Below are 27,360 nucleotides of genomic sequence, written 5' to 3'. Positions count from 1 at the left end.
CTTGACCATGTTATGCAAACCTAAATCTCTTTGACACTTAAACGAGAAATAGTATTCTATTCCATAACCACAATGATGGCAAACATATACGGAAGGAATTAAATAAATTACATGTATATCCAATCTTTCATGTTCTCAGGATGTCGCAATATGATTCATAGTCAAGTGAAGACATTTCAGTGCAGTCAACTGAGGCACTGAAGTATAGCCAAAGACTGCCAATTTCTAAAGGTCCCACATATATCACAATGAGGGAAATGTCGACCTATTTGGTGGCATTGGTTGGAGACAAAGTTTGGCTAAGAAAGCAGAATAATTCCTCTGCCCTTCTGATCTTTTACATCTCTCCGATAGGACAGATACCTTCATGCTGTCATTTGAGAGACAACACTCGAGAGTGAAATTCATTCAATCCTGCACTGAATCCCAGTCAATGGATTCAAATGAACTGAAAGGTTGGTCTTAAAACCACGATTTTCTGGCTTAGTTAAAGTTGACTGGGTTGGATTCCCTGAAACAATGGTAATTGTATTGTTGGCAAAGACAAGGCCTGGGAGTGCCTGATGGTGGAGCTGGTGATGCTGGTGGGTTTAGCCCCACTGCAGTACCCTGCAGCACCAATGGTGGCTGCATTGGCGAGGCCAGCCCTGCGTGAACTCATGGTGGCAGCGGCATTGGTGGAAGCGAGATGGTGCTGGACAGCAGCGACGCTAAACAAGACTTTTCACCACATGTGACATTAAATAAAACAAATCAATATAAAAAACCTCTATATATTAAGTTATACCACATGAGCACAGTAAAATGTAACAGATGCCTCGTGAGATGACAGTGATAACATTGAATCCCAGTTTGTGAGAAGGTTTTGTTTGAAACACTTTAAGTTGCATTAGCTCCCCTCCCCAGTCTGATGACATCACAGAGTCATTGGGTGGACACACAAATTCATCTCAGGCCTCACACAGAAGAGGGGTATTCTGTAAAGCTCCCAAGAATCCTTAGAAATTCAGTCTGTTTCACAAGTTGTACTTCTTGCTATCTTGGTACATTAGAAAATGCCTCATCCCCAATCCCATCCTCTCATTCTCATTTTAGTGAGTAAGTTGTAATATTTAACATGGTTTGATGCTTTATTCAGAGACAGTACTGAGACAACAACATCAATGTTTGACAACTTCAACATAGTACATTACCGAATCAAAGCCCCGCAGAGAATAGAGAGAAGTTTTTTTGTTCCAAAATTTAGTTTTGTTACAAAGCTGCTCAACAACAGAGTTAACAAACTGATAACGTACAACTCTTTATACATGTTAGAAAGCAACTTTGACAAAGTGAACACCAGAGCATGACATTATTTTTTTGCCAAGTTAAATAGGGTGAGGGTATATGAACAACAGCAGGGATGGGCAATAAATGCTGGCCCAGCCAGTGACTCCCACAGCCCATGAATTAATTAACATAAAACCTTATCTTACACCACACAACCTCATTTTGACAATAATATTGGCAAAATAAAATACATTCAATGTAATATTTGTTATTCCTCAGTCAGCAATATCTGTAAGTTCATATGCACAAATGGAAGTACATCACCAGATGCGATGAGGTGCCCTTGTGAATTGGACTGGCATATAGAAATTAGCTTCTCAACCAAAATGACCTGAACTTCAACTGAAGTAGATTGTGAAGGAGTTAAGCAAAGTCAAGAATTTTCCTTAAAAGAGGATTACTCTAGAGGGAGACCTAAAATGCTGATGCAATCTTGATCTTGACATTATACTCCTCCAGCAACAATAAACAACTGTTTATTTTTGGCTGTTTAAGTAGATGTCACACACAGATGTTCAACAATGTTATTAAGCTTACCTGCTGAGAACTTGATTAACCGTTGCAGCTTTTAATTTTCCCATTCGACATTATGTACATAATACCATTGTGGAAAATAAAATCAATGATAGTCATGTGGGTAGTCCCTCAAAGCCATAACTTATTCTGAACAGACCTTACAGCAGAATCCAACTGAAGAATACACACTATTGTCTTTGTTCTACCATTCAAACAAAGTGCCATTCTCAGGTTTCAGGACATTTATCGAACCATTTACTGAGCAATAGGAATGAGAAGGGAGATGATCATATTCATGATAGTGGTCTAATTAATTGCTCATCAGGGATTTGTTAACTTTATGAGTTGGTTTATCTAAATCAGAAAACATATCATAAGGGTGGCACAGTAGCTCAGTGGTCAGCACTGCTGCTTTGAAGCGCCAGGGACCCAAGTTCAATTCCAGCTTCGGGTGACTGCCTGTGTGGAGTTTGGATTCTCCCCGCATCTGCGCAGGTTTCCTCCGGGTACTCTGGTTTCCTCCCACAATCCAAAAGATGTATAGGTTAGGTGAATTGGCCATGCTAAGTTGCCCATAGTGTTTAGGGATGTGTAGGTTAGGTGCATTAGTCAGGGGTAAATGTAGAGTAATAGGATAGGGGAATGGCTCTGGGTGGGTTACTCTTCAGAGGGTCGGTATGGACTTGTTGGGCCAAATGGCCAGTTTCTACACTGTAGGGATTCTATGACTCTCATCCATTAGGAAGCAGACTTAACTAACTCCACGAAGGCCAGTATCCCATCACCAAGCCACCATTTATTTACACATGCATAGTACATGACACTGACCCAGTTAGCTCAGAGCTGGCTCCTGGAGTGAGCAGGACCCCAAATACTCCTCTGTATATCTGTCAGCAAGGACTGCCTGATTGGACCAGGTTAATAGCCCCAAGCAGACAACTCATTCTGTACTATCCACGTGGCTGACAGCATTCCAATCACTACACAGACCATTACAACAAATCAGCTGCTTTGCCATTGCAGCTCACAGACACAAACAGCTAAAAGGCAGGCAATATTGCAACATGGAGCCCATAGAAAAGGTGAACTTTCTTAAAGGCAAGGTACACGTTAAAAACAAACGGTGCTGTCTGTTGCATGATGAGTGTCAAAAACACTTTTTTAAAAATGTTCAGTTTCAAGAATTAGCTGTTTTATCAGTGAGTACAACTTTAGTTGCCATGATTTATAGTAGTAGATGAAGCAAAGCTAACACACCAGATACAAACATGTGAAATAAGTCATGATTTGGAGATGCTGGTGTTGGACTGGGGTGTACAAAGTTAAGAATCACACAACACCAGGTTATAGTCCAACAAGTTTAATTGGAAGCACACTAGCTTTCGGAGCATCGCTCCTTCATCAGGTGATAAACCTGTTGGACTATAACCTGGTGTTGTGTGATTTTTAACTATGTGAAATAAGAGCAGAGTCAGACAGTCAAGAACCCCTCCCCCACTATTCCATAAAATCACAGTTTGTCTGTTGATTTGAATTCCACATGTATCTCTACATACCATTGATAAACTTTGAATCCCTCACTGAAGAAAAATCTCTGCCTTAAAAATATTCTATTATCTTTCTTCTTCCACTTTCTAAGGCAAATAGTTGCAAAGTTCCACACAGCCCTAAAAAAAACAAACCTCTCCCCATCTCTTCCCTGAAAGGGTGACCACTAATTTTAAAATTATCAATCACACAACACCACGTTATAGTTCAACAGGTTTATTTGGAAGCACTAGCTTTCAGAGCGCTGCTCCAGAGCACATTAATTAGTTACCTGATGATGGAGCAGCGCTCTGAAAGCTAGAACTTCCAAATAAATCTGTTCAACTATAACCTGGTGTTGTGTGATTTGTAACTTTGCATACTCCGGTCCAACGCCGACACCTCCACATCATCACTAATTTTAAAACAGTGCCTCCTAGTTCTGGGTTCACTCACAAGAGGAAATATCCTTTCTGTCTATGCCTTGTCAAGGCCATCCAGAAAACTTACAAACTTCAATCCAGTCAATCGTCAGTCTTCTCAACTCCAGCGCAAACAAACTGTCCTTGTAAGCCACCCTACTCATTCCAGGTACCAATCGAGTAAATCTCCTCTGAACCACCTCCAGTGTCTGAAATAAGGAGACCAAAACTGCATGGTATTTGAGATGTGATCTCGCAAATGCTCTGTATAACTGACGCATAGCATCTTAATTTCAATGTTCAATTCCTCCCATAATAAAAGAATAGCATTCCATTAGCCTTCTTGATCATTTGATGTTACATGCACATTAATGTTTCATAATCCATGCATCAGATTACCCAAATCCCTCTGCACCTCAGGATTCTGCATTTGTTTTCAATATTTCCTGGCAAAGTGAACAATGTCACATTTTTCCATGTCATATCCATTTGCCAGTTTCTGTCAACATATCTACGCCCTTCTGAAGACGACTAGTCTTCTTCACAACATATTTTCCACCTTATCTGTGTTGTCTGCAAATTTAATGACTCTGCCTTGACTGCCCTTATCGGAGTCATTGCTGCAATTCAGAAAAAGCCCAAAACCAGTACAGACTCCCACAGGACTCCACTCTTCAAATCCTGCCAAGCACTTTCATGCAAGTTCTTTATTTTCTGCCATCCACCCAATCAACTATCCATGTGGATATATTAAACCATCCAGCAGGCCAGGCTGCATCCAAGGAGCAGGAGACCGGATTCTCAGATGCTGCCTGACCTGATGTGCTTTTCCAGCACCATACTCTCGACTCTGATCTCCTGCATCTGCAGTCCTCACTTTCTCCATAATAAATCACATGCCATGACCTTTTATTTTCCACAATTATCCTTTGATATGGCATGTCATCAAATGCCTTTTGGGAATCCAAGAATATCAGGATATCTATCCATTCCCCTTTTCCATCACTTAAGTTGCTTCTTTAAAGAAGCCCACCAAACTGATCAAACAGGACATCTCCTTCATAAAACGACACAGATCCTTCTTTATTATGCTGTGTTTTTCCAAGTGCACAGGTACAACATCTTTAGTAATCAATTCTAATATCTTTCTCACAGTTGACATCAAGTTAACCTGCCGTAGTTGTCCTTTTTTTTTGCCTCCCTCACTTCTTAAATAGGTGAGCTATATTTGCTAGTCTGATGAAATTGTGCCTGAATCTTGGTAATTTTTGGCAAGTTAACTACAATACATCTACTATCTCATTAGTCAACATTTTGAAGGCTCTGGGATGAAGGCTATCTGGATCTGGAGACTTGTCAGCCCACAGTTTTACTGGCTATTACGTTTCTTGTGATTATAATTTTACCAAATCCCATTTTCCCTTCTGCCTCCTGATTTACAGCTATGAGTAGCCTTTTTTTGACTCCTGTATTGTGAAGATAGAAGCAACAAACTTGATAATCTTATCTGTTACTTCCTTATCGTCTATTAACTCCATGTTCTCACTTCACTGACTCTTTTCATTTTAGGAACTCTTCCTGTTTTACACTCCCAGCTTCCTCTCATATTCTAATTTCTTTCTCCTGATTAACCATTTTGTATATTATCTGCCATCCTTTATACTCTAATCAATCATCTGGCTTGACCTCACCTTTGTACGGTTATACTTGTTTCGCCCTCAAATTTAAAGCTTTCCTTAACTTGATAGAATCATAGAATCCCTTCAAGTGTGAAAGCAGGCCATTTGGCCCACCAAGTCCAGACCAACCCTGGGAAGAACATCCCACCCAAACCCAACCCCTACTCTATCCCTGTAGCCCTGCATTTACCATGGCTAACCCACCTAGCATGCACATCCCTGGATGTGAAGGCAATTTAGCATGGCTTAATCCACCTAACCTGCACATCTTTGGATTGTGAGAGGAAACTAGAGCACCCGGAGGAAACCCACACAGACATGGGGAGAATGTGCAAACTCCACACAGACAAACAGTTGTCCAAGAGTGGAATTGAACACAGATCCCTGCTGCTGTAAGGCAGCGGTGCTAACCACTTACCCATCATGCCACCCTAGCTTCAGATGATTACTTCGCCCTTTAAAATTCTTCATTATTATAGAAACATATTTATTCTGGAGTTTTGTAAAATATCCCCATAACTGTGTTTCTATTGATTTATCCCCAACCTAGAATCCCAGTTAACGTCAGATAGCTCAGACCACATAATTAAAATTTGAAATAGTAATCTTAGACACACAGTCTCCCTCCTTTCAAACTGGATACAAAATTCAACCACATTGTAGTAATTGCTACTGGACTGTCTTTACTCTAATTCATTAATTAATCCTGTCATTTTACAAAACATCAAGCCCTAATGAAACTCTCTGTTCAGTCGATTCCAGATCATGCTGCTTTATGATAGAAAAAAATCATCATCTGAGGTTTAGCTCATCATTTATTGAACAAGTATTACACTTATAGACTACATGTACTAAGAAAGACAATTTAAATATTTTAATAGTTATATTTCCCAATAATTTTAAAAGAATCAGAATGAAGAGGTATAGTGGGATTCTTGACACCAAATCTAAAAGCAGAGTTCATTTTATCTATTCCTATTCAGCAATGGTTTTGAGAGACAATAAAACAGACTAACATTTTCAAATGGAGAAAATGTGAACTTCAGGAGGAGCACTGATCTGACAGCAACAAAAGCAGCTACCAGTTAAATTCCAGCTCAACTCTTCTTCCAACTTAAACATCTGCAAAATATAACTAAAATTCCCATCTCCATTACCATAACCTCCTTATAGTTGACATTAACTACACAACAATCATCTTTTTAAAAAATTATAACTCGCAAAACAGATTTGAATATTTGTTCACATGCACTCAGTTTTTAGAAGCCTCTTAGTGCTGAGACACAGATAGTCTTTAACATATTAAATGGAAGCTTCAACATGTTAACAGTTGCATGCCATCTCTAATAGCTGTACAACCTAAATGTACTATAAATAGACCCTGTGTAATCTACTGCAAATGACTCCTCATAATGCTGCAGTAATTACACTACGAAAAATGAGGTTAATACCCACTTGTAAGCTTCACAGCACATAGTGCTGAGATATTGGAAGCAAAAATACAAAATCCTGGATATACATTGGTCATGTAGCACATACAGAAAGAAAAAGGATATTTCTGGGTATCTACAATTCATTCCCCCAACTGTTTCCATATTCATTACTCCACTATTCTTCTCTGCACCATTTCAAATGAGGCAAACAGCTTTCCATTGAACAGTTTCCTTATCATTAAAACAAACGACCATTTAATTAGTGTTTCTGTTGATTCTTTTTTCATCCTCCCCTTGATTTTACCCATTTTAGTAATAGGTCTATTTTTATCTTCCAGTCTTTAGTTCTACCAGAGTTCTCACACCTCAATTAGCATGACTACTTTAGAGACTAACTAATCTGTTAAAATTTGAGAAGATCTGGCATATAATTTCCAATTCCTGCATTAGCACTGAGATATTTGATTTCTCCAAAGTTTAAGGAAACAAATTATTACTGGGCAAACTTTAAAGAAGATAACTAAACACTCTTTGTTTGTTCAATCTAATTGAATCAATCAATGCTTTATATTTTATGTCCTGGCAGTGGTTATTGATATAATCAACTAAGCCACGAGATGGAAATGTCACTGAAGGCAAGAGCTGGACAGAGTCCAGTTAAAACTGAAAATGACATCAGTAGACAATAGAAAATGACATACCAAATTTGTGCATTCAGGATCAGTCAGCACATTAACGTTGTCAGATAATCTAAACAAAAATGCACATTGGGCTCAATTTTGTTTTGGCTAAGTCCAAGTTGTATCGAGTTTTTGAGAGTTTTGCACCATATGGCCTGGTGATGGTATCACAGCAATAATTGGTGTTGCTCATGTCTGACTCTGACTCTGCCTCCACCAATCCTCATTTCATTTCCAGAACAATTCGGTACTTAAATCAACAAAACTGGGACATAGGCACCCCTTTCACCCATACCACCTCCATAAGGTCACTGAGCTCCTGGATGTGTATTGGCATTCCAAAACTCAGTTGAAGGTGTTTTGTGGAGATGTCAGAGAAGGAAAAGGTGGCACTCCAATTTGCCAACAGGGACTTAGTTGGCCAAGATGGCTACATCATTAGATCCCTGCAGCCTGGCTAAATATTGCTCCCCAGGTTATTTTCACCTCTTCAGTGCTGCATGGGGCGCAAGGGGTGGGGGGGGGGGTTAAGTGCCACACTCCAGTAAAATAGATGGAAACAAAATGGTAAAGTCTGGTAATGTTTGCAACACCTCGATGTCTAAAACAAGATCTTATGTCACTTATATAAATAATTTGGATGTGATCATAAGAGGTATAGTTAGTGACAATTGGAGGTATAGTGTACAGCAAAGAAGGTTATCTCAGATTACAATGGGATCTTGACCAGATGGACCAATGGGCTGAGTAGTGGCAGATGGTGTTTAATTTAGATCGTTGCGAGGTCTGCATTTTGGAAAAACAAATCTTAGCAGGACTTATACACTTAATGGTAAGGTCCTGGGGAGTGTTGGTGAACAAAGAGACCTTGGAGTCCAGGTTCATAGCTCCTTAAAAGTGGAGTTGCAGGTAGATAGGATAGTGAGGTAAAACAAAGACTGCAGATGCTGAAAACCAGACTCTGGATTAGTGGTGCTGGAAAAGCACAGCAGTTCAGGCAGCATCCGAGGAGCAGTAAAATCAACATTTTGGGCAAAAGCCCTTCATCAGGAATGAAGGGCTTTTGCCCAAAACATCGATTTTACTGCTCCTCGGATGCTGCCTGAACTGCTGTGCTTTTCCAGCACCACTAATCCAGATAGAATAGTGATTCACCTAATTCTACGTATTGTTCAAGATTATTCTGATCTTTTATCATGTAAACATCAACGATACCTGGGCTGACAGGGTAAGGGTGAGGATAGGAAATCACACAACAAACAGGTACCTGAGGGCAACTAATAGTATTAGTTTTTTCTTATAAAGTTAAATGAAGGACAATCACTTGAGAGCATAGAATTTGAATATTGCTGGAACTTTTCAACTTGCTCTCATCAGGACTAATACAAAAATGTGAAATTTCAAATAAATAAGTTAACCACAAGAGAAAAATCATGTTGACTCAGTGACTAGTTGACTCTGCATGCGACATGTCTCTCTTTTTAACAATATTTATGTTGAGTGACTTGGAGTACTACCACAATTCATCCCATTCTGAGGATTTGAAGTTATGACGCAAGAAATAAATCATGGTACAGCCATCAACCAAACCTTTCCTGTATACCTTTTACAAATAGTTGACAAATGGAAGAATTATTTGATTTGAGGTTTTTTCTTGACAATCACAACAATATTAGAATTTTCTATCATAATGTGGCATTTACATAATAAAAATTAAAATAACAGAACATAAACATCCCTGCCAACCAAATATCTGAATATGTTAAAGTACAGTACCTGAATTTTATGTCAGGAAAGGAAAGATATGAGCAAACAAAAGAAAAACAAACCCTTGGGATAACTTTACAAGAGCTAGCGTGTTGGAAATGGCAATTGTTTTATGCTCGCAAACCTCATCTATGAAACTGCAGACTATTTTAAGACTTCAATCAAAATACCTACTTGCACAATTTGAAGTATCCACTCAACTATTGACATCAATGCTGCTATAAAATGAGTTCTATGCCTCCTATAATTAGTGAATAAAATCCAAGAAATTTCAGTTTGCAAGCTTTCATTAGGTAAACAATCAATCTTCAAAAAGAAAGCATTTGAAACAAGATTGTAGAATGTTAATAATCTGATGAATAACAAAGTCAATTAACTAAACATAATTAATATTTACAAACAATTGTCAGTTTGGCAGCATCTATTCTTCTGTTTGATGCAATCCTTTGTAAACATTATACACTATTTTAGAATTCACCAATTAAACTGAGGGGAACTAAATCTTACTGAAAGTAGAACCACTCTGCTCTGGATTGAGGAAATTTGCATGACTCATTACTACATTATTCATGTCATATTTCCTCGCAATTAAAGGCAATATCATTTATCATTCATCATGATTGTTCTTGGAGATTGAAGATACACATAGCAAAGAGTATAAAATGAAAGCTTCAATACTTAATCCCACTCACACATGGACCTTTCAATTTCACCTCCCAAACTTTCCATTACATCCTTTAACATAATTCTAGAACCAAAATAAAATTATCCTGTTTCTTATCTATTGTACCACCACTCTGTTCCAAACTCCTATTTTCAAAACTGATTCCTTTGAATTAAAAATGTGTCCCCTAGTTTCCATCCTGCACCCGACAGGAGACCTTAACCTCCTAACTCAGCCAGCTTAGTCCTCCCCATATCCAAATCACTTTCCTATTAAATTCTAACCTCACCTAAATACCCTAATTTCAACATTACCCATATTCACTTTTCAGTTCATTTTCTGATAATTATCCTTAGTGTGGCGCTGGAAAAGCACAGCAGGTCAGGCAGTATCTGAGCAGCAGGAGAATTGATGTTTTGGGCATAACTCCATCATTCTTGATGAAGGGCATATGCCCGAAACGTTGAGTTGACCTCCAGCATCTGCAGCCCTTACTTTCTCCTACTAATCCTTAGTCTATCCTGGTCACTCTGGGCTATCAGACATGGAGTAATCTGCAAAGTTAAATGATACCTTAAATAATATTCCACTACCCAAGTCTTTATAAAATCATAAAGAGAGGCTCCAGCATCAACCCCTACCTGCCACTTATTTTCAGCCTGATACTTTCAGATCTACCAACAAACGTTTCTGTCTACATTTCAACTTGCATCCGTTAACCAAGCAATCTATCCCCATGATCAAGCACCTTACAAAACTATCAATTATTTGGCACAAGACCAATTCTTCAATGACTTCAATTTAAATGACTCCACTGCCTTATCCTTATCCTGTAGATTCAGAAGCTCATCCATAGAAATCCAATAATGAGACACAAACTCCCTCTTTTGTACACTGAACATATCAAAATACAGCAATCACTGGAAATCTGAAATAAAACCAAAAAGATATCCAAATTCTCGAATTATTTCTGATGAGAAATTACTCAGCCGTAACGTTAACCCTATTTCTCACCACAAATGACCTGCTGCGTCTTTCCACACTGTTTAACAGTTTCCTCACTGGAATCATGAATCTGAATCATGAATCTCCTCCACCTTAACTCCAATCGATCCTGACCACAAACATTGCCACTGATTGTGTGTGTGTGTGTGTTGTTTTTTTTTATTAAATAAAGCACTTTCTCAGGTTGAACTGAAGTACTTCCCATCTGATTTCCTGAGGAGAGTATCCAAATCCATATCGTCGCTAATAAAAAGGCAGCCAAGTTCCACCTTTTATAGCTTTGGACTCCCACCTCAGCTATTACTCTGTCATACCCAATTATTGCAATGATTTCCTAACTGACCTTTTATCCTTTGCCCTCTGGAAATTTCAATTAAGCCAGAATTTTGCTGCTGATATCTTATCAGTCTTGTCAGCCTTGGCCCTCCAATCCATATTGTCTCCCAATCCTACCAGTTTCCCAAATTTAGTGCCAGCCTTGCATTTAAATTCCTTTATTCTCCCATCTGTGTATCCTGCTCCAAATATTCAAAGCCACCTCTTAAAATGTCTATTTTTCAACTTTATTTCACTCGGAGACACTCACTGGAATTCCCTCCAAAATCTCTGAACATCATTCAAGAACCTCAATTAAATGCACCTCAGGCCAAACGCCTGTTTACCCCTCTGAATATCCTCTTCTTTGGTCTGGGGCCATTTGTTAGATTAGGTTTCTGAAGAATCTTCAAATATTCACCTCTTTAAAAGGTACTAAATAAATGCAAGTGGTATTAAAATAAAATTGGCTCCGGTTGGGTTGCCGGTTGGAGCGTAGGGGAAGGATGAGTCAAAGGTCAGCAGGAAAGTCAATTATTGGAGAGTCATGATTTGGAGATGTCAGTGTTGGACTGGGGTGTACAACGTTAAAAATCACACAATACCAGGTTATAGTCAACAAGTTTAATTGGAAGCACTATAAATTCTGTGTCTTACAACTATGCACTCCACAACCACCTGATGAAGGAGCAGCTAGTGCTTCCAATTAAACCTGTTCGACTCTAACCTGGTGTTGTGTAATTGTTGGAGAGTAAGTGATAAATGATTTAATAAACTCCGAAACTGACCCTCCAAAATGTAATTAGTTTGATTTTCACCTCTCTAGTATTTCCCAGGGAGTGTTCCATTACGTATCACATACCTATCCATTTTGGAGAGCCCCAGGGAGCAGGAGATTTGTCACAAGTGTCCAATTTCAAATTTCCCAGAGAATTCTCATTGAGGTCAATGCATCAGGACTTCTGCTAGATGCCATCAGCATCTTGGGCAATACCTCCAATCTCTGATGACCCAGAGACTGAAAGTTCTGGACCTGTGACTTAATTTTTTATTGTGATTTTAAAATTTTTATTATGGCCGGCAGTGCTGCCTCACAGTATCTGGGACCTGGGTTCAATTCCAGCCTTGGGCAACTATCTGTGTGGAGTTTGCACATTCTCCCCGTGTCTGCGTGGGTTTCCTCCGGGTGCTCCGATTTCCTCCCACATTCCAAACGATGTACAAGTCAGGTGAATTGGTTATGCTAAATTGTCCATAGAATTAGGTGCCTTAGTTGGGGTAAATGTAGGGAAATGAGTCTGGGTGGGTTACTCGGCGGAGGGTTAGTGTGGACTTGTTGGGCCGAAGGGCCTGTTTCCACACTGTAGGGAATCTAATCTAATCTAATCTAATTACAACTGTATTAACCAATTATTACCAAGCATCGACTCTTTAAATATAAGAAAGGATATTTATCTAAGCTAATTTTACAAAAAAAAATTAAAAACACTGCCCAATTGCATAGCTTAATACCAGATTTTGTGTTTGGCAATCTTTAAAAGAAAATTCAGGAGACGGTGGGCTGCAACACATTTTGTAATGGGTACAATGTGAACTGAAACTGCTGATTGTCTCCAAATCACAAGAATACTGCGACGTAGCTTCACCAAGGGAGCGATTGACTATATTGAAACTAAAGCACATTAGTAGGCCCTACAGACACCGAGATAAATTAATTTACTTCAACATTTATCCCTCATGAAGAAAGAGAATAAAAGATAGAATTAACAACTTGGCAGGCCAGGAGAACAGCTATGCCAATAGCGTTTGCAATAACTTACTTTGTTGATAATACGTCAGTGGCAGTACTCAGGAGTAGGGCCTAATATTTCAAACTGGGAGGCAAATTATGGCTCAACTTCCAGCCTGACAACTTAAAGCAGGAAATGGAAATCCTGACAGAGTACAGAACCTCAAGAAACATTTGTATATTAAAATACATTATAGAACTACATAACATATAAATATCTAAAATCAAAATTAATCTCAACAAATCAGATGAGGAATGCCTTTGCAGAATTTATACTGAAAATGCAACTATAGCTGATCTTACAGTTTTGTGGAATATTTAAAAAATGCACACCATTTAACCATACTTTTAATATAGATATTTTATTGTACAATGGGACTCCTAAATCTTTAAAAACTGTTCCTTGTCTTTGCTAAGGAGGAAAAGTATGAGGAAAAATAACTTTAACACCAGAAATGTTTGATAAATGAGTCCAATGTAAGAAGAGTTACAAATACATGCAGAGCAACAGGTCTGTTATTGGGCATAGCTGATAAAGAAACAGCTTGCACTGTAGCAACTATTTGGTCAGAGTCCACATCTGGACATAGTTGGTAAGTCTTCGGAAATGGTTATACATATAACTCGATTGCTATGTTAAAGGGGGAGATTGAAATATTTCTTTGTTTCCATTATGTCCATCAGTACCAGAATCAACATTTCCAAATTCGTTAAAAGGTGAATGGTTTCAGAGGTTTTCAATGAATCGTTTTCCAACACGTCATCCTGACTTATTCTTTAACCTCATTTAATTATCCAGCTTCAGAGAATTATCCCCAGATCTGAAGACTTAGACCCCGAGTAAAATAATGGCCATCACGGATCAAAGGCAATTTTTCATGGTCTGCATAGCAAGCCTGTACCTCAAGAGCTGGTCAAGAATTTGCAAACTTGTCGTACGTACAGCTCGCAGATGCAAGAGATTTTTGTCATCGAGTCTGGATGAGATTCAAACCCAGGTTATGGAAATGATACCTAATTCACCCCATACGTTTTCCATTCAGACCTTTGTTTTAAACTGCATCACTCTCTTCAAGTTTGAGGTCTGCTGATTTTATTTACATTCATTTCATTTCAAATAACAATCATATTAAGTTTGAATATCCTACTGGCATTCACTTCTTCCTTCAGATACCAGAAATAAGTTATTAAAATGCTGTGTAATTTCATTTTTCATTTTTGATGTGAATTAGCTTTAAAAGAAGCATTTGATTCAACTGACTGCACAACATTTATATTAATACATTTGTTTAAGATGATTATGGAATTGAAATGCACATTGTATTAGAAAGATTATATTGTAATTGATTATATTGTTCAACAGGAGCATATTTTCTACCAACTTAGATTATATTTGTGAAGAACCAGTACCATAAACATCAAATGACTAACTGCAGTCATCAGAATAGCAGGATAAGAAAAGGCCAGAGGGGATAGATTTTTCTTGGTAGTGTATTGGAATATTTTCTGTCTACATCATTAAAGAAAATTAAGTTATGCAGTCCGTGTCAACAGCAATTAAGTTCAGGATTTTTTTTATTGCTAACAGAGAATTAATGACATAATCTTGGAGATAAAGAACAGCATCAACAATTACTTCTGCTTGAAATGAGAGCATTAACTTTCAGGTTTACCACATAAAACTTTCTTTTATGTGGTAAACCTGACATAAGCACAAAAATAATTGCTGAAGTATTTGAACATTCAAAGTCAGCCAACCACAATATTCCATAACAAATAACAAAGAAAGGGCACAGTGGGGAAAAAATTAGACTGACTCTTGACAGGCTGACTATCATAGCTAAAGCAAGATAAAATGTGCTTTCAATCAAGATCGATATACTACAAACAGTTCAGGTCATTATTGTCCATAAGCATTTTGCACTGATTTTAGAATTTTAGAAAATAGTACTCAGGGTATGAAAGAGTCAATTCAACTCACAAACATGATTCAACTCACTTATTACAGCCACATCTTCTTCCAAGCACTTCTTCCTACCTTCTTGCACATTTTTACATATCCCTTCGCTCTTGGACTAACAATAATTTATTTCAAAAGTTCAAACTTCTGCTGTCCTCATTATATTCTCCAATCGTCTGTTACTGCCCAAAATCAGTGACACCTGCTGGCTCCAACTGACAGGTGAAGGTAGCCATACAACTGGCCACTGTTCACAAAAGCATCAACATGCCATTCAATAATAAAGGACCATCAGAACGAAGTCCAATCCTGTCCTTGCCCAATGTTTACAAAGGTGTTATAAGCAAAAGCGGGAACATTTAAATCTCTTCTTAGATGTGCTAAGGCCAATTACAGTAGTAATTTAAAATGGCTAAATCAGCACAGATCAGGATTTGAATCTCCAGAACCTTCCCGATCTGCATGGATCAGTCCTGCGTTATAGACCAGTGGGCACAAGTCGTGCAAAGCCACAATGGGCGCATTTTCATTCTGACTAAGTAAAGCACTTTGATTTGCTTAGCGTAATGCCAAATATCTTTGGAGTATTTCTTCATAGACAATATATTTTCTTTAAGTCAGATGGATTCATCTTAAAAATCAGATCATAAAATTACTATTTGTAGTTTTACTGTAAATAGAAAGTGGGAAATATGATATTCTGGATCCCATTTCACCATAAACATTTCAATAACAATTCAAATTAAATCAAAAGCTGAAGTTACACAATATTCTCTTTCCAATTCATTCACACACTAGGACAAGGCCAGCATTTTTTGCCTGCCCCCCAGTCATTTTTCAGAAGATGCTGGTTACTAATCATTTTGAATAAAAATGAATGAGTTGCTAGGTATTTCAGAGGACAGTTAGCAGTCAACTCTTGGCTGTAGGTCTGGAGTCAGATGTAGGCCTGAGTAAGGTTAACCAAATTTTCTCTCTAAATTGCATTCCTGAACCAGATTTTTAAGATTTACTTTTACTGGCTTTTCACTTTAAATTTATTTGATTGCATTTGAAGATTAAGTATCCAGATAAGTAACCACAATGCTACTATCATAGTCATTAAATCCATAGGAAATCAACTATCTGCATTCTGTAGCTGCTTTGTGTCTACATTAGAATACACACTGAGTACATAAAGAATTATAATCTATATAATATCCATTTTAGAAACATGCATTGCTATCTACCTGTATTTCCTCAAAATATACAAAAACCTCTCACATCACAGAAGTTTTGCAGTTCTGAAGACATTAGATGTCATTGTATATATTATATGTCTTTGTATATGTTACATTGTTAGAAAACATTGCAATGGGAAATACTTTGGGAAAGTATTTGTGACCCAAGTACGTCAGTGAGTTGCAAACAGAAAACCAGTTGATTCTCCCAAATGTCAGTTTGTTGGTATTTCTCCTTACGATCTTTTACTAGGCAACAGCAACTGTTCTCCTCATTAGGACAAATTTAAGTTCAAGTAACGTGCTTGAATAAGTAGCAAGGCAAAATAGAAATGTACATCTTTCGGCTTTGCTTCTAAGGTCATCATGAAAGTCTAGTACTAATGTACTTCAGGAGATTTTAGTGTTGACTTCAAATTGATGTACACAAAGTAAATTTTGCAATTCTAAAGTACTTATTTACATACTTAAGCATATCTTGTACACTCTGTTATACTGTATAGATGTCATAATTGGTCATATATGCCCTTCAGCTATGATACAACTTCAAAACAAACAAGCTGTCTTGTGAAATCAAATACATTAGCAGTTTCAAATTACTCCGATGTGATCAGCAAATATAATTTCTTGTCTTCACATAAAATTAATCTGTAAATAGATGTAATTTTCACATACAATTAACTTCATCCATGTATTTTCATGATCCACTATATAGTTCCCTTACTATATAACAAAACTGGCAATAAACATAATCATAAAGTACTCACAAAGATGAATTATGTCCCAAGTCCAGAAACGATGTTATATCACAATGTGGATTGTTGTGTATCATGATCGTAACATGAAAAACAAAATTAGCAATCAAATCAGAAGAACATGGACATTTATTTGAATGAATTTGAAAATATTTGTAATATTTCAGCCTATATTTTAAAACCACAGTGCAGGTAAGCATCACATAATAGAACTTTTGCTCAACAATGTAAATGTGTCTATATAATCATAGATACCCATGTCTCCTCCCTCTTCCCTCAAAGCCTATAGGTTTCTGCAATGGCAAAGCAAAATCGAAACAAAAAAGGCAGCCTTTAAAACTACTGCACCATAAAATTATCTGTTTCTTGTTAAAAATTTCAAGCACAATGTCATACATGACTGCATTTCCTATTTTAATATGATAAGTTATACAACATAAAATATTTTCAGCTGGTTTTACTGCAATTTTAGAAAGAGATGCTACAAACACAGCAGTGTTTTGGAAATTTCTCTCTGCTGCAGACTCAACAAAACATGAGCACTCCTAGAAAGAAAGAAAATAATTCCATTTCTTGGTTAATTTCTATTCAGTGCATTTATTTCTTTTAAGCAAATAAAGACACTTCTTCGCTAAATTACAGAAGGTGACACCCAAGTTCAATTCACAAATACTCAATAGTATTGTTGTTAAATAGAATCAGGATCAACTATACCTTTGCCACAAGGTATTCTTAGTGTGGTTCCTACTCAAACCAAATGATTGAAAATAAATGATCTCTAATCTTAGTCTACAGCTGCAAATTCAAACTATAAAAATTCCCTTCAAAGTATTAACAGAAACAGACCAAACTGAAAATTCTTTTGTGAATTTCTTGCTTTTGTCATAAGAAACCCATCTTCAATTTGATATAGAAAAGCTTATCATTCAGGAACAACTGTTCTTGTACGATGGTAGTTGTAAATTAATCCAACTTAATCAGCAGTCGTCTGATCGCCAAACTGCTATACAATCAAATTAAACTGGATCAGCTGATGACTACTTTTTCCACTGCTTGCTCCAGCAAATCAATGAAATGCATTAGTTATGGCAAAGGATACACATTATAAGCAAGATCCATTTACTGCATTAAAAAAGCTTCTACTTATTATCTTGTACAGTATGGAAAAACCTGCAACACAAGCAACTAAACCTCCAATCTCAGCCGTACCAGAAGATTTATTTTAAAAGCTTTAGAAACAAGCTGTTCTGACAGCAATCTTGCACAGTCCCTTTCTGAGAGCACCGATTCATGAAAAATGATTAATACGTTACAACATCTCTGCACCAAGTTTACTTATTCATTTTTATATTGTATTTAAACTTCATATTTATATATATATATAAAAATGGGGCATTTGAATTTGTTTGGACTACATTGTTGGGGAAGCAATAAATTTTGATTTTTTTTGCGTTAGATATGTAAATGTGACCTTTTTTTGCTCCAAAAGAAACAGCCAACATTTTTGAGAAGGCATGGTACTGTGTATGAACTTTGTCTCAGTACCAATGCTTGGCTTACTTTTCAAATTCATTTATTTTAAAAGGAAATAATCCTCCAACATACAAAGCTTCAGGTTGAGGTATCTGCAATGGATTCTGCATTAACATGGATCAGATCTCTGCAATCTGACCAAACATACAGTGCATACACAACCTTTCCAGTGAATCCATCTAGACTGCAAGTACAAAATTAACAAAATAACACAAAAATGAAGACAATTCGACCTTCAGGAAGCAGAATCCCTTACCTGTCCTTTTGAAAACAAAACTTCCAGCGCTAGAGCGGATACAGTTAGGAACGACTCAAACATTGAACATACAAGTCTGATCCTGGTTTTGTTTTTAAAGTAAAGTTGAAGTAAAAACTTAATAAACATATACCCACTCGCAAAACATAGCAACTCCAATTTCTGCTCTTCCACAATACACTCTGAAAACTCGACAGGCTTTCACCTCCTGTCCACTCACCATGCACACTGCTCAGCAAGAGGGGGTGGGCACATCACTACTATTGGTTAACAGCATTCCTGAAGCGTCTGTATTTTCCAATCGGAACATGGGGATACAAATTTATATTCAATACCTGCCACTTTACCAGCTGTTGTCGAACAGCAGATGACAGGTTCACGTTTGCGTTCAGGTTCAATCAGACAATGCCGGGAAAAATAGAACTTTAACGAGCAAAGGAAAGGGCAAAGTAGATTGCTCTATTATAAGGGCGGAAATGTAAAATTGTATGAATAAATTATGAACTAACTAATCGACTGGACGCAAATAAATGCCTCAAATGCAGTTGCCCGATTGTGGCAAAGTTGATTTTTTTTTGAGTCATCTGAGAATGGAGCTTTCATCCACAGACCGCAAGAATTCAGGCTAAAATATTTTATGCCCACATTGTGTCATGCATTATCAAATCCAAAAGCACTTTCATACAGAGAAATGGTAATTTCATCCTTCTGTTTCTCACGCTAACCCTAATTTCCACCGCCCGCGCTCCCCCCCCCAAAAAAATGCCTATGAGGGCAGAACAACAACCTGTCTGGGATGGGAGGTAGAGATGCAGGAGGACTGTCCCCACCTCTGAGCCAAAAAGCTCCTTTCTCAAGTCTTACCTGCCTTTGACATGAATCACATCACCTCGGATATACCATATCACTACCAGATATACATAAAAATCACTGAATGTCTTTTCTCGAAGCAAAAGAAAACTTGCAGATAACTAGCTATTAGGGAAAGACCTTGACACTAAATACATTTATTAGTAATTGATCCTGAAACATCGCTGAAGTCAGTAAAAACTACAGTCTCAAATTTGTATAAGGCATTTCGCGACGAATATGCTTTACTATTAATGAAATACTTTTGAAGCTAGTCACTATTGCAATAGAGGAAGCAGCTGCAAATTTGAAAACGTAAAGGTCCCAGATGCAACATTCTGATCAATTCCAGCAATTTCTGTTCTTTTTTTAAATGACGTTTATGTCTTTGAGAGAAAGCATGGTTAACACATGTCAAACCACTTGCATGGATCAAACATCTTCAGATTAAATCCATACAAAGTTCCCTTCCTATATGTGTAGAAATGAAAATATGGTATAAATAATCAGAGGTTGTGGATTTAACAGACTAACACATTTTTCTTTATAATATACCCATGGTTGTGCAATGTATATAACTTTAAGCTTCAATAAATTTGGTTATGTAAATGATAAAATCAAACTGTAAATGACAAATAAAATCACAATTCATGAAGTCTTTTTATGTGAATAATATTTATGTTATTAATACAGTGCAATATTTTTCAGAATGAAAGTAGTTACAGGAGGAATATAGGTGAATGGTGTGTTTATGATTAGCAAAACTGAAGACCCTAACATCTCTGAGAAGGAAATTCAGTGCTCATTACAGAAAAACAGCACCACTTAGAAACTCAGCTAAGAACTAGATGAAAATATTTCTATCACGCATACATTCAAACTAAGAAATACATAAACTTGCACAAAAAGTTTACAAACATCCCCTTGTCACAGCCAGGTAAGGAGGGATGAATCGACCCCTTTTGGATGTACATGACACAAATATCCGATTTATTTCGAGCACAAAGCTGTATCACTGTTCAGTTAAAATGAGCCAGTAGATCAGAATTAAGGAGCCAATTGCAAGATTTTCTTGAATAAAAGAAAAAGCACTTTTGTTATCTACAAATTCTGAGAGAAATGATGACATTAAGCACAGAAGTATAAAGCTTGAGAAGAATGGCTCACAAAAGGGAAGGTGAAAGCATATGTAGTTGTAAAGTTCTCAAGCGTCCTTGATTTGTGACAGGTGAACTTGACACCATGGCTGTTCAGTTAATATCTTGTATCTTCAGCAGTTTCAACATGTTTTAGGTTTCCAATTGGGTAGTGTTTCTCCAACCTGCTTTATAACCAACAATGCTTTTCAGGATGTTCATAGGATCCCTACAGTGGGGAAGCAGCCCATTCAGGTTCACACTGAGTCTCCGAAGATCCCATCCGCCAACCTATCACCATAACCCTGCATTTCCTATGTCTAATCCACCTAGCCTGCACATCCCTGGATACTACAGGCAATTCAGCCTGGTCAATCCACTTAACCTTTGGACTATGGAAAGAAACCAGAGCGCTCAGAGGAAACCCAAGCAGACTTGGGGAGAATGTGCAAATTCCGCACAGACAGTTGCCTGTGGCTGGAACCAAACCCGGGTCCCTGCAGTTTGAGGCAACAGTGCTGACCACTGAGCTGGCCTAAGGAAAAGAAAGAAGCAGACAGAAAAATGGTCTTCCAGTTTCTGCTGTTACTTATCAATTTTTCTATCTCTCTCTGTTGCTCTGCCAAAAAGCTACTTAAGTATGTTTTATTTTTATATTCCCGAGGCTAACTTTGTTGTCTTTCCAAGCTGGATAGTTGCTGGCAACCTTTCATGTCCAATACATACAACTTAACATACAAGTGTAAATTGCAACAGGAGAATTTCTTGATGCCTGACTCAACTGACCAGTTTCAATTCGTTGGATAATATTGAATGTTCATTTAAAACAATTTTGCTTGTTCCAAAAAAAAACACAGAACTATGGATGCTAGAAATCAGAAATACAATCAGAAATTGCTGGAGAAGCTCAGCAGGTCTGGAAGCATCTGTGGAGAGCAAGCAGAGTTAACATTTCTGGTCCATACTGATTTCCATTTTGGTTTTCTGAACTTGCTTCAATCTGTAATCAGGTGACTGCTATAACTATTTAGAACATTGTGCAATCATCACTTATGATGAAGAGAAAGTAATTGATGAAGCAGCCTGAAGACAGTTGGGTGGAGGCTGACAACATTATTCAGAGGAAGTCACGATGATGTCCTGGGTCTGAGGTGATTAACCTCTATAAACCACAATCATTTTCCTTTGTGCCAGGTATGACTCCAGGCAGTGGAGAGTTTTCCCTAATTCCCATTGACTTCAATTTTGCTTGGACCGAACGATGCCTTACTTGGCCAAATGCTGCCTTGATGTCATAGGCAGTCACTGTCACCTTATCTCTGAGTTCAAAATTTTTGTCCATGTTTGTTGCAAGACTACTGAATTTCACAAATTACAACAATGATTCCTCTACAAAAAGTGCAACATTGGCCATGAGGAATTTTGGGATTTAATCGTTAAGGAACTACAATATCTTTCTCCTTTTCTTCCTTCAAACTACTCCTCTGACTGCTGCCTTCAAAACCTTAACTTCCATTCTTATCAGTAAGTATAGCAGCAATTCAAATCTGCTTATTGTTAATTATTTTTGGTGACGTGAAAGCAGAATTTTAAAATTATGTTCAATACTTTGTATACCTCATACAAAGATTTTGTCTGTTTGCATAGTAATGATGGACAGTCATGAATTTCTGATGAAATTGCATCTGCAGGCGCACCAACTTACTAAAATGACACAGAATACTGAGGAATCTCTGTGGTTATGTATAAGTCTGGGTGTCCCTGGAGAAGGCGCACGCGTTGTCCACTAACACCTTTGATCTGTTCAGGGACAGGTGGGCACCGCAGCGAGTGCAGTGTTCTATTTCCCCCTACAACTCTATTTTGAGTTAATCCCTGTGCTCCACTTCACTTCATTTTTTGATCATGCAGCATTGCCCTTTGATGAGAGGGATATTGCTTATCATTGGCCAATCGGGTGTTTCCTTTCTTCCTCGTAGTGAATATAAATAAAGATTTATACACGATAGGGGTGCTGGGGAAAAATAAGCACTACCGCGGTTAGGTGGTAGTGTGGGGGGAGGGAATAAAAAAAAACAAGAGTGGCAGACATGCTAATAAAAAAGGAGTGTCAGGGGTTCTAAGGAAAACTGATGCACTGTTGTACTGATTAAGAAATCCTGAATTGCTACTTATCATCTATAAGCTTTCAGAAATTGTGACTGTTTGTTTATATATTCTTGGCGAATTTGCTCCAATATTTTATTTTCTCCTTGTTAGTAATTTTTTGGTGGCCGTTCACCTGTTTCCAAAACATAGCGCCTTTCTGTTCGGCTGGCAAGAAATGATAACATATAACTGGCCCACTGGTCATTTTCACTTCAGTATGGGACCAGGCAAAGATGTTAGCTGTATATACTTACTGAGTCTAAATGACTGAAATGAATTTGAAGTGTATCAATGACATCAGGAATCATTTGTGTGGAGAAACTCACACTGTATCACAGAACAGGCTGCTCCTGAAATCTCAGGTGAATTTGTCAAGCACAAGAAAGTCTTTGTCATCACCACAAAAAAAAAAGTTGACCTTTAAGGTACTGATACCAACTCATTAGATCACTTGGACAGTCAGCAAAGTAAGTGTGCCAATGATGAAATTTATTTTAACCTTTAGAATTTGACTTAGAACTTTACGACTTAAAAAAAAACTGCAAGCTAATTAAGGAACTTGAGCAGGAAGCTGACTGAGCAGTTGTAAACTTGGTTAAGAGTCATAAAGTCTCTAAGTGGTCAGTATTTGTAACTTAGCACTTAAACTCAACTCCTTTTCTTCTCTAAACTCTTTGGACATGTAGATACTGAGCAAATTTCTTCCCATCTTCCCTTGAAATCCATCCTTGAATCCCTCCATCAGATTTCTGCCTCTACTGCATGTTGCAATGACTCTAATTGAAATCACAAATCATATCCATGTGAGCGACTTAAGCCTACTAATCCTTCTCAATCACTCTGCAAACTACTGCACACACCATCCTTCTCCAATAGCTCTCCACCAATCATTCAATGGGTTGGATTGTATTTGCTTTGTTCCCTTCCATTCTTTCTAATTATATCTGGAGTAATATTCGCGTTGTCTTCCCCACTTCTGCTCCGGCAGTGTTACCTCTAGTCCCCAAAAGGATCTGTCATTGCTTCTCTCTTATTTCTCATCTTCTTTCTGCCCCTTAGCAGCACCATTCTACAGCACTGATTTTCAAATGTACACCCACAGCACGATACTTAATTGCAAAGTGCTTATGTTTTGGATGAGTAATGTAGAAATGCGAGCACAAATCTCGCTGGAGAATTTCAATTCAGTTAATGAAATAAAGCTAGAAAATAAAGCCCACCAAACCTGGTATCAGTAATTATAACAACTAAACTCCTGGACAGTCACAAAAACTCAATTGGTTCACTCATGAAAACCTCCCATCTTTATCTGTTCCAAACTGCATGTGACTCCAGAATACAAAAATGTGGTTGACTCTTAATTGTCCTCTTAAATTACACTATCCTCAAGGGCAGTAGGGATGGACAATAAATGGTGACATTGTCAGCCAAGCTAATATCCCATGAATAAATTTTAAAAAGGCACCCAGCATAAGGTCAGAAGTAGTATTGTTCAATCATCAATGAATGTTCGATATCATTCTCAACTCCTGAGATACTGAAGCAGTTCAGGCAAACACAACAAAACCTCACCAACATTCAGGCTTGTGCTGATCATTGGCAAGTACCATTTGTGCCAAAAGGTGCCAGGCAATGACCATCTTGACAAAGGAGAATCTAACTATCACCCTTTGAAATTCAACGACGTTACCATCACTGAATCCTCCATTATCAACACCTTTGGAGGTACCATTGACCAGAAACTGAATGGAATAGCCATGTAAATGTTGTGGATACAAGAGTGAGTCAAACACCAGAAATTCTGCAACAACAATTCATCTCCTGCCTCCCCAATGCATGTTCAAGAATGTGATGGACTACTCTCCACTTGACTGGAAGACTGTAGCTTCACAAACACTCAAGAAGCTAGACACCATCCAGATAAAACCGCATACTTGAGTGGCACTCCATCTCACACCAATACACCGTTTGTGATATTTATTTATTCATTTTGTTGGATATGGGCATTGCTGGCTGGCCAGCATTTATTGCCTGTACCTAGTTACCCTTGAGGTGGTGTTGGTGGTGGTGAGCTTCCTTTTTGAACCACTGCAGTCCACCTGCTGTGGGTTGACCCACAATGCCATTAGGGAGGGAATTCTAGAACTTGAACCCAGAGACTGTGATGGAACGGCAATACATTTCCAAGTCAGGATGGTCAATAGCTTAGAGGAGAACTTGAAGGTGATGGTGGCTGCTGCCCTTGTCCTTCTAGATGGAAATGGTCATGGGTTTGGAAGATACTGTCTGAGGATCTTTGGTGAATTTTTGCAGTGCATCTTGCGGACAGTACACACACCTGCTACTGAACATTGGTAGTGGAGGGAGTGGATGCTTTTTGATGTGGTACCAATCAAGCAGGTTGCCTTGTCCTGGATGGTGTCAAGCTTCTTGAGTCTTGTTGGGGCTGTACTCATCCAGGGGAGTGGGAGTATTCCATCACATTCCTGACTTGTGCCTTGTAGATGGTGAATAAGCTTTCAGGAATCAGGAAGTGAGTTACTTGCTGCAATATTCCTAGCCTCTGACCTGATCTTGTAGCCACTGCATTTATGTAGTGAGTCCAGTTGAGTTTCTGATCAATGGTAACTCCCAGGATGTTGATAGTGAGAGATTCAGCGATGGTAACACCATTGAATGTCAGGGTGGTGGTTAGATTGTTTCATAGCCTGGCATTCATAGCCTGGATAATCATAGCCTGGCATTTTTGTAGCATGAATGGTACTTGCCACTTGTCAGCCCAAGTCTGGATATAGTCTAATGTGCTTCGCAAATCTGCCAAGCATTGTGCAATCATTGGCGAACATCCACAATTCTGACCTTATGATGGAGCGAAGGTCATTGATGAAGCAACTGAAGATGGTTGGGCCTAGGATATTACCCTGAGAAACTCCTGCAAAGACGTACTGGAGCTAAGATGACTGACCTCCAAGAACCACGACTACCTTCATCAGTGTCAGGTATGACTCTAACCACCAGAGAGGTTGCCCCTCATACCCACTGATTTCAGTTTTGCTACCTACCAAATGTGCTGCTGAAATTTCCCATGAATTCTCCAATAGCATCTTCAAAACCTATGACCTCCATGACCTTGAAAGACAAGGGTCTTATACACATAGGGTCACTAGGACCTGCCAGTCCTCCTCCAAATCATGTAGCATCCTGACTTAGAACTACATTGCTGCCACGGAGAACCAACAATCTCTGCATAAAAACTTTCCAAGTTTTTCTGATACAGAATTGGAAGCCTTAGTGAAGGAGATGAACAGGAGGCACAAGGTCTTCGATACACACTTAGCCAAGGCATTTCCATATGGACAGGCAATGTGAGTAGGTTGCCATCATTGTCAATGCCAGCAGTGCAGTCCTAAGTGCCTGGACACTGTGCAAAAAATGTAATAACGTCATATGAGTGGTCAAGGTCAGTGAGTGCATCTTCAAATGTCATGTCACTCCAAATGTCTCAAACACATTGTTTAGTTCACTACATGCTTCTTGTTCACCTAACAATAAACTTTATCAAGTTTGACTTATGTGTTTCATTCATAGCCTCACCAGATGACCTCAGTCTCTTGGCAGTGCTGCAAGCTTCATAGCCATAATTTGCAGTTTGCACACAGAAACCGAAGCTCAAGCTACAGGCACAAATCTCAGTTTGTTGTCATGCAGGCTCAGATTACTCCCATCGTGGCAGCTGATAGCAGGGTTGATAGGGCCTTGCAGGCTCCCACAACAGCCCAACAATTTACCCTCCAACTGAACATTAGCCTGTGTCCTTGCTAGCGCCTGTCAGGGAACCAGCTCAGACTGCTGTCTGAAGTTGGTCCTTCTAGGACCAGAGATGTGCACTGACATCCTCTAAGGCTGTTTGCTATAACCCTGAATGAGCGCAGGCAACCCTCCACAAGCCACGTTGTAGCACTGTACAGGAACGCTTGATAGGCAGAGGTTCCTACAAGACAATCACTAAGGGAATGTCTAAATGTGGTTAGTTAGCGTTGGCATGGAACATTGGATGATTTGTTTCATAACATTGATTTCATGGTGGTCTTTATTTCAACAATGTGGTCAAGAGAGCAGCGTACAGTCAGAGGCAGAGGGAAGATTACAATTTGTGACTATCACAGGGTGGGGATTTTGGGTTGTGCTCATTACAGCTATAGGTGGATGAGGCAATTGCAGACAGCCAGGCCTGAAAGAGTATGTGCTGGTTTCCTCCTCCCTCTTTTTCACTCCTTAGCTGACTACTTTATCGCAAATTGGAAGGGTTGTGCCTTCTTCATCATGTTGTGGAGGTTATAGCAGACAAGAATGAATGTCGAGAGTGTGGTGCCGGAA

At 38.4% G+C, this 27,360-nt stretch overlaps 1 protein-coding gene across 23 annotated transcripts in view; it reads right to left on the bottom strand.

Moving 5' to 3' along the window:
• The window catches only part of LOC140477422 (band 4.1-like protein 3), a 297,319-nt gene extending 279,357 nt beyond the window's left edge, over positions 1-17,962 (bottom strand). For 22 of the 23 annotated variants that reach the window (XM_072571280.1, XM_072571293.1, XM_072571294.1 and 19 more), the window contains exon 1: positions 17,908-17,962. In XM_072571280.1, coding sequence (XP_072427381.1) covers positions 17,908-17,947 — 40 coding nt within the window. In that variant the 5' untranslated portion in view covers positions 17,948-17,962. Of the gene's footprint in view, positions 1-15,125; positions 15,151-17,907 lie in introns of those variants that run through there. The other variant, XM_072571290.1, reaches the window with a different exon arrangement.
• Positions 17,963-27,360: the final 9,398 nt, after the last annotated feature.

The sequence above is a fragment of the Chiloscyllium punctatum genome, chromosome 5, assembly GCF_047496795.1.
Source record: "Chiloscyllium punctatum isolate Juve2018m chromosome 5, sChiPun1.3, whole genome shotgun sequence".
Lineage (NCBI taxonomy): Eukaryota > Metazoa > Chordata > Chondrichthyes > Orectolobiformes > Hemiscylliidae > Chiloscyllium > Chiloscyllium punctatum.
This window is presented reverse-complemented; position numbering and strand designations above follow the sequence as displayed.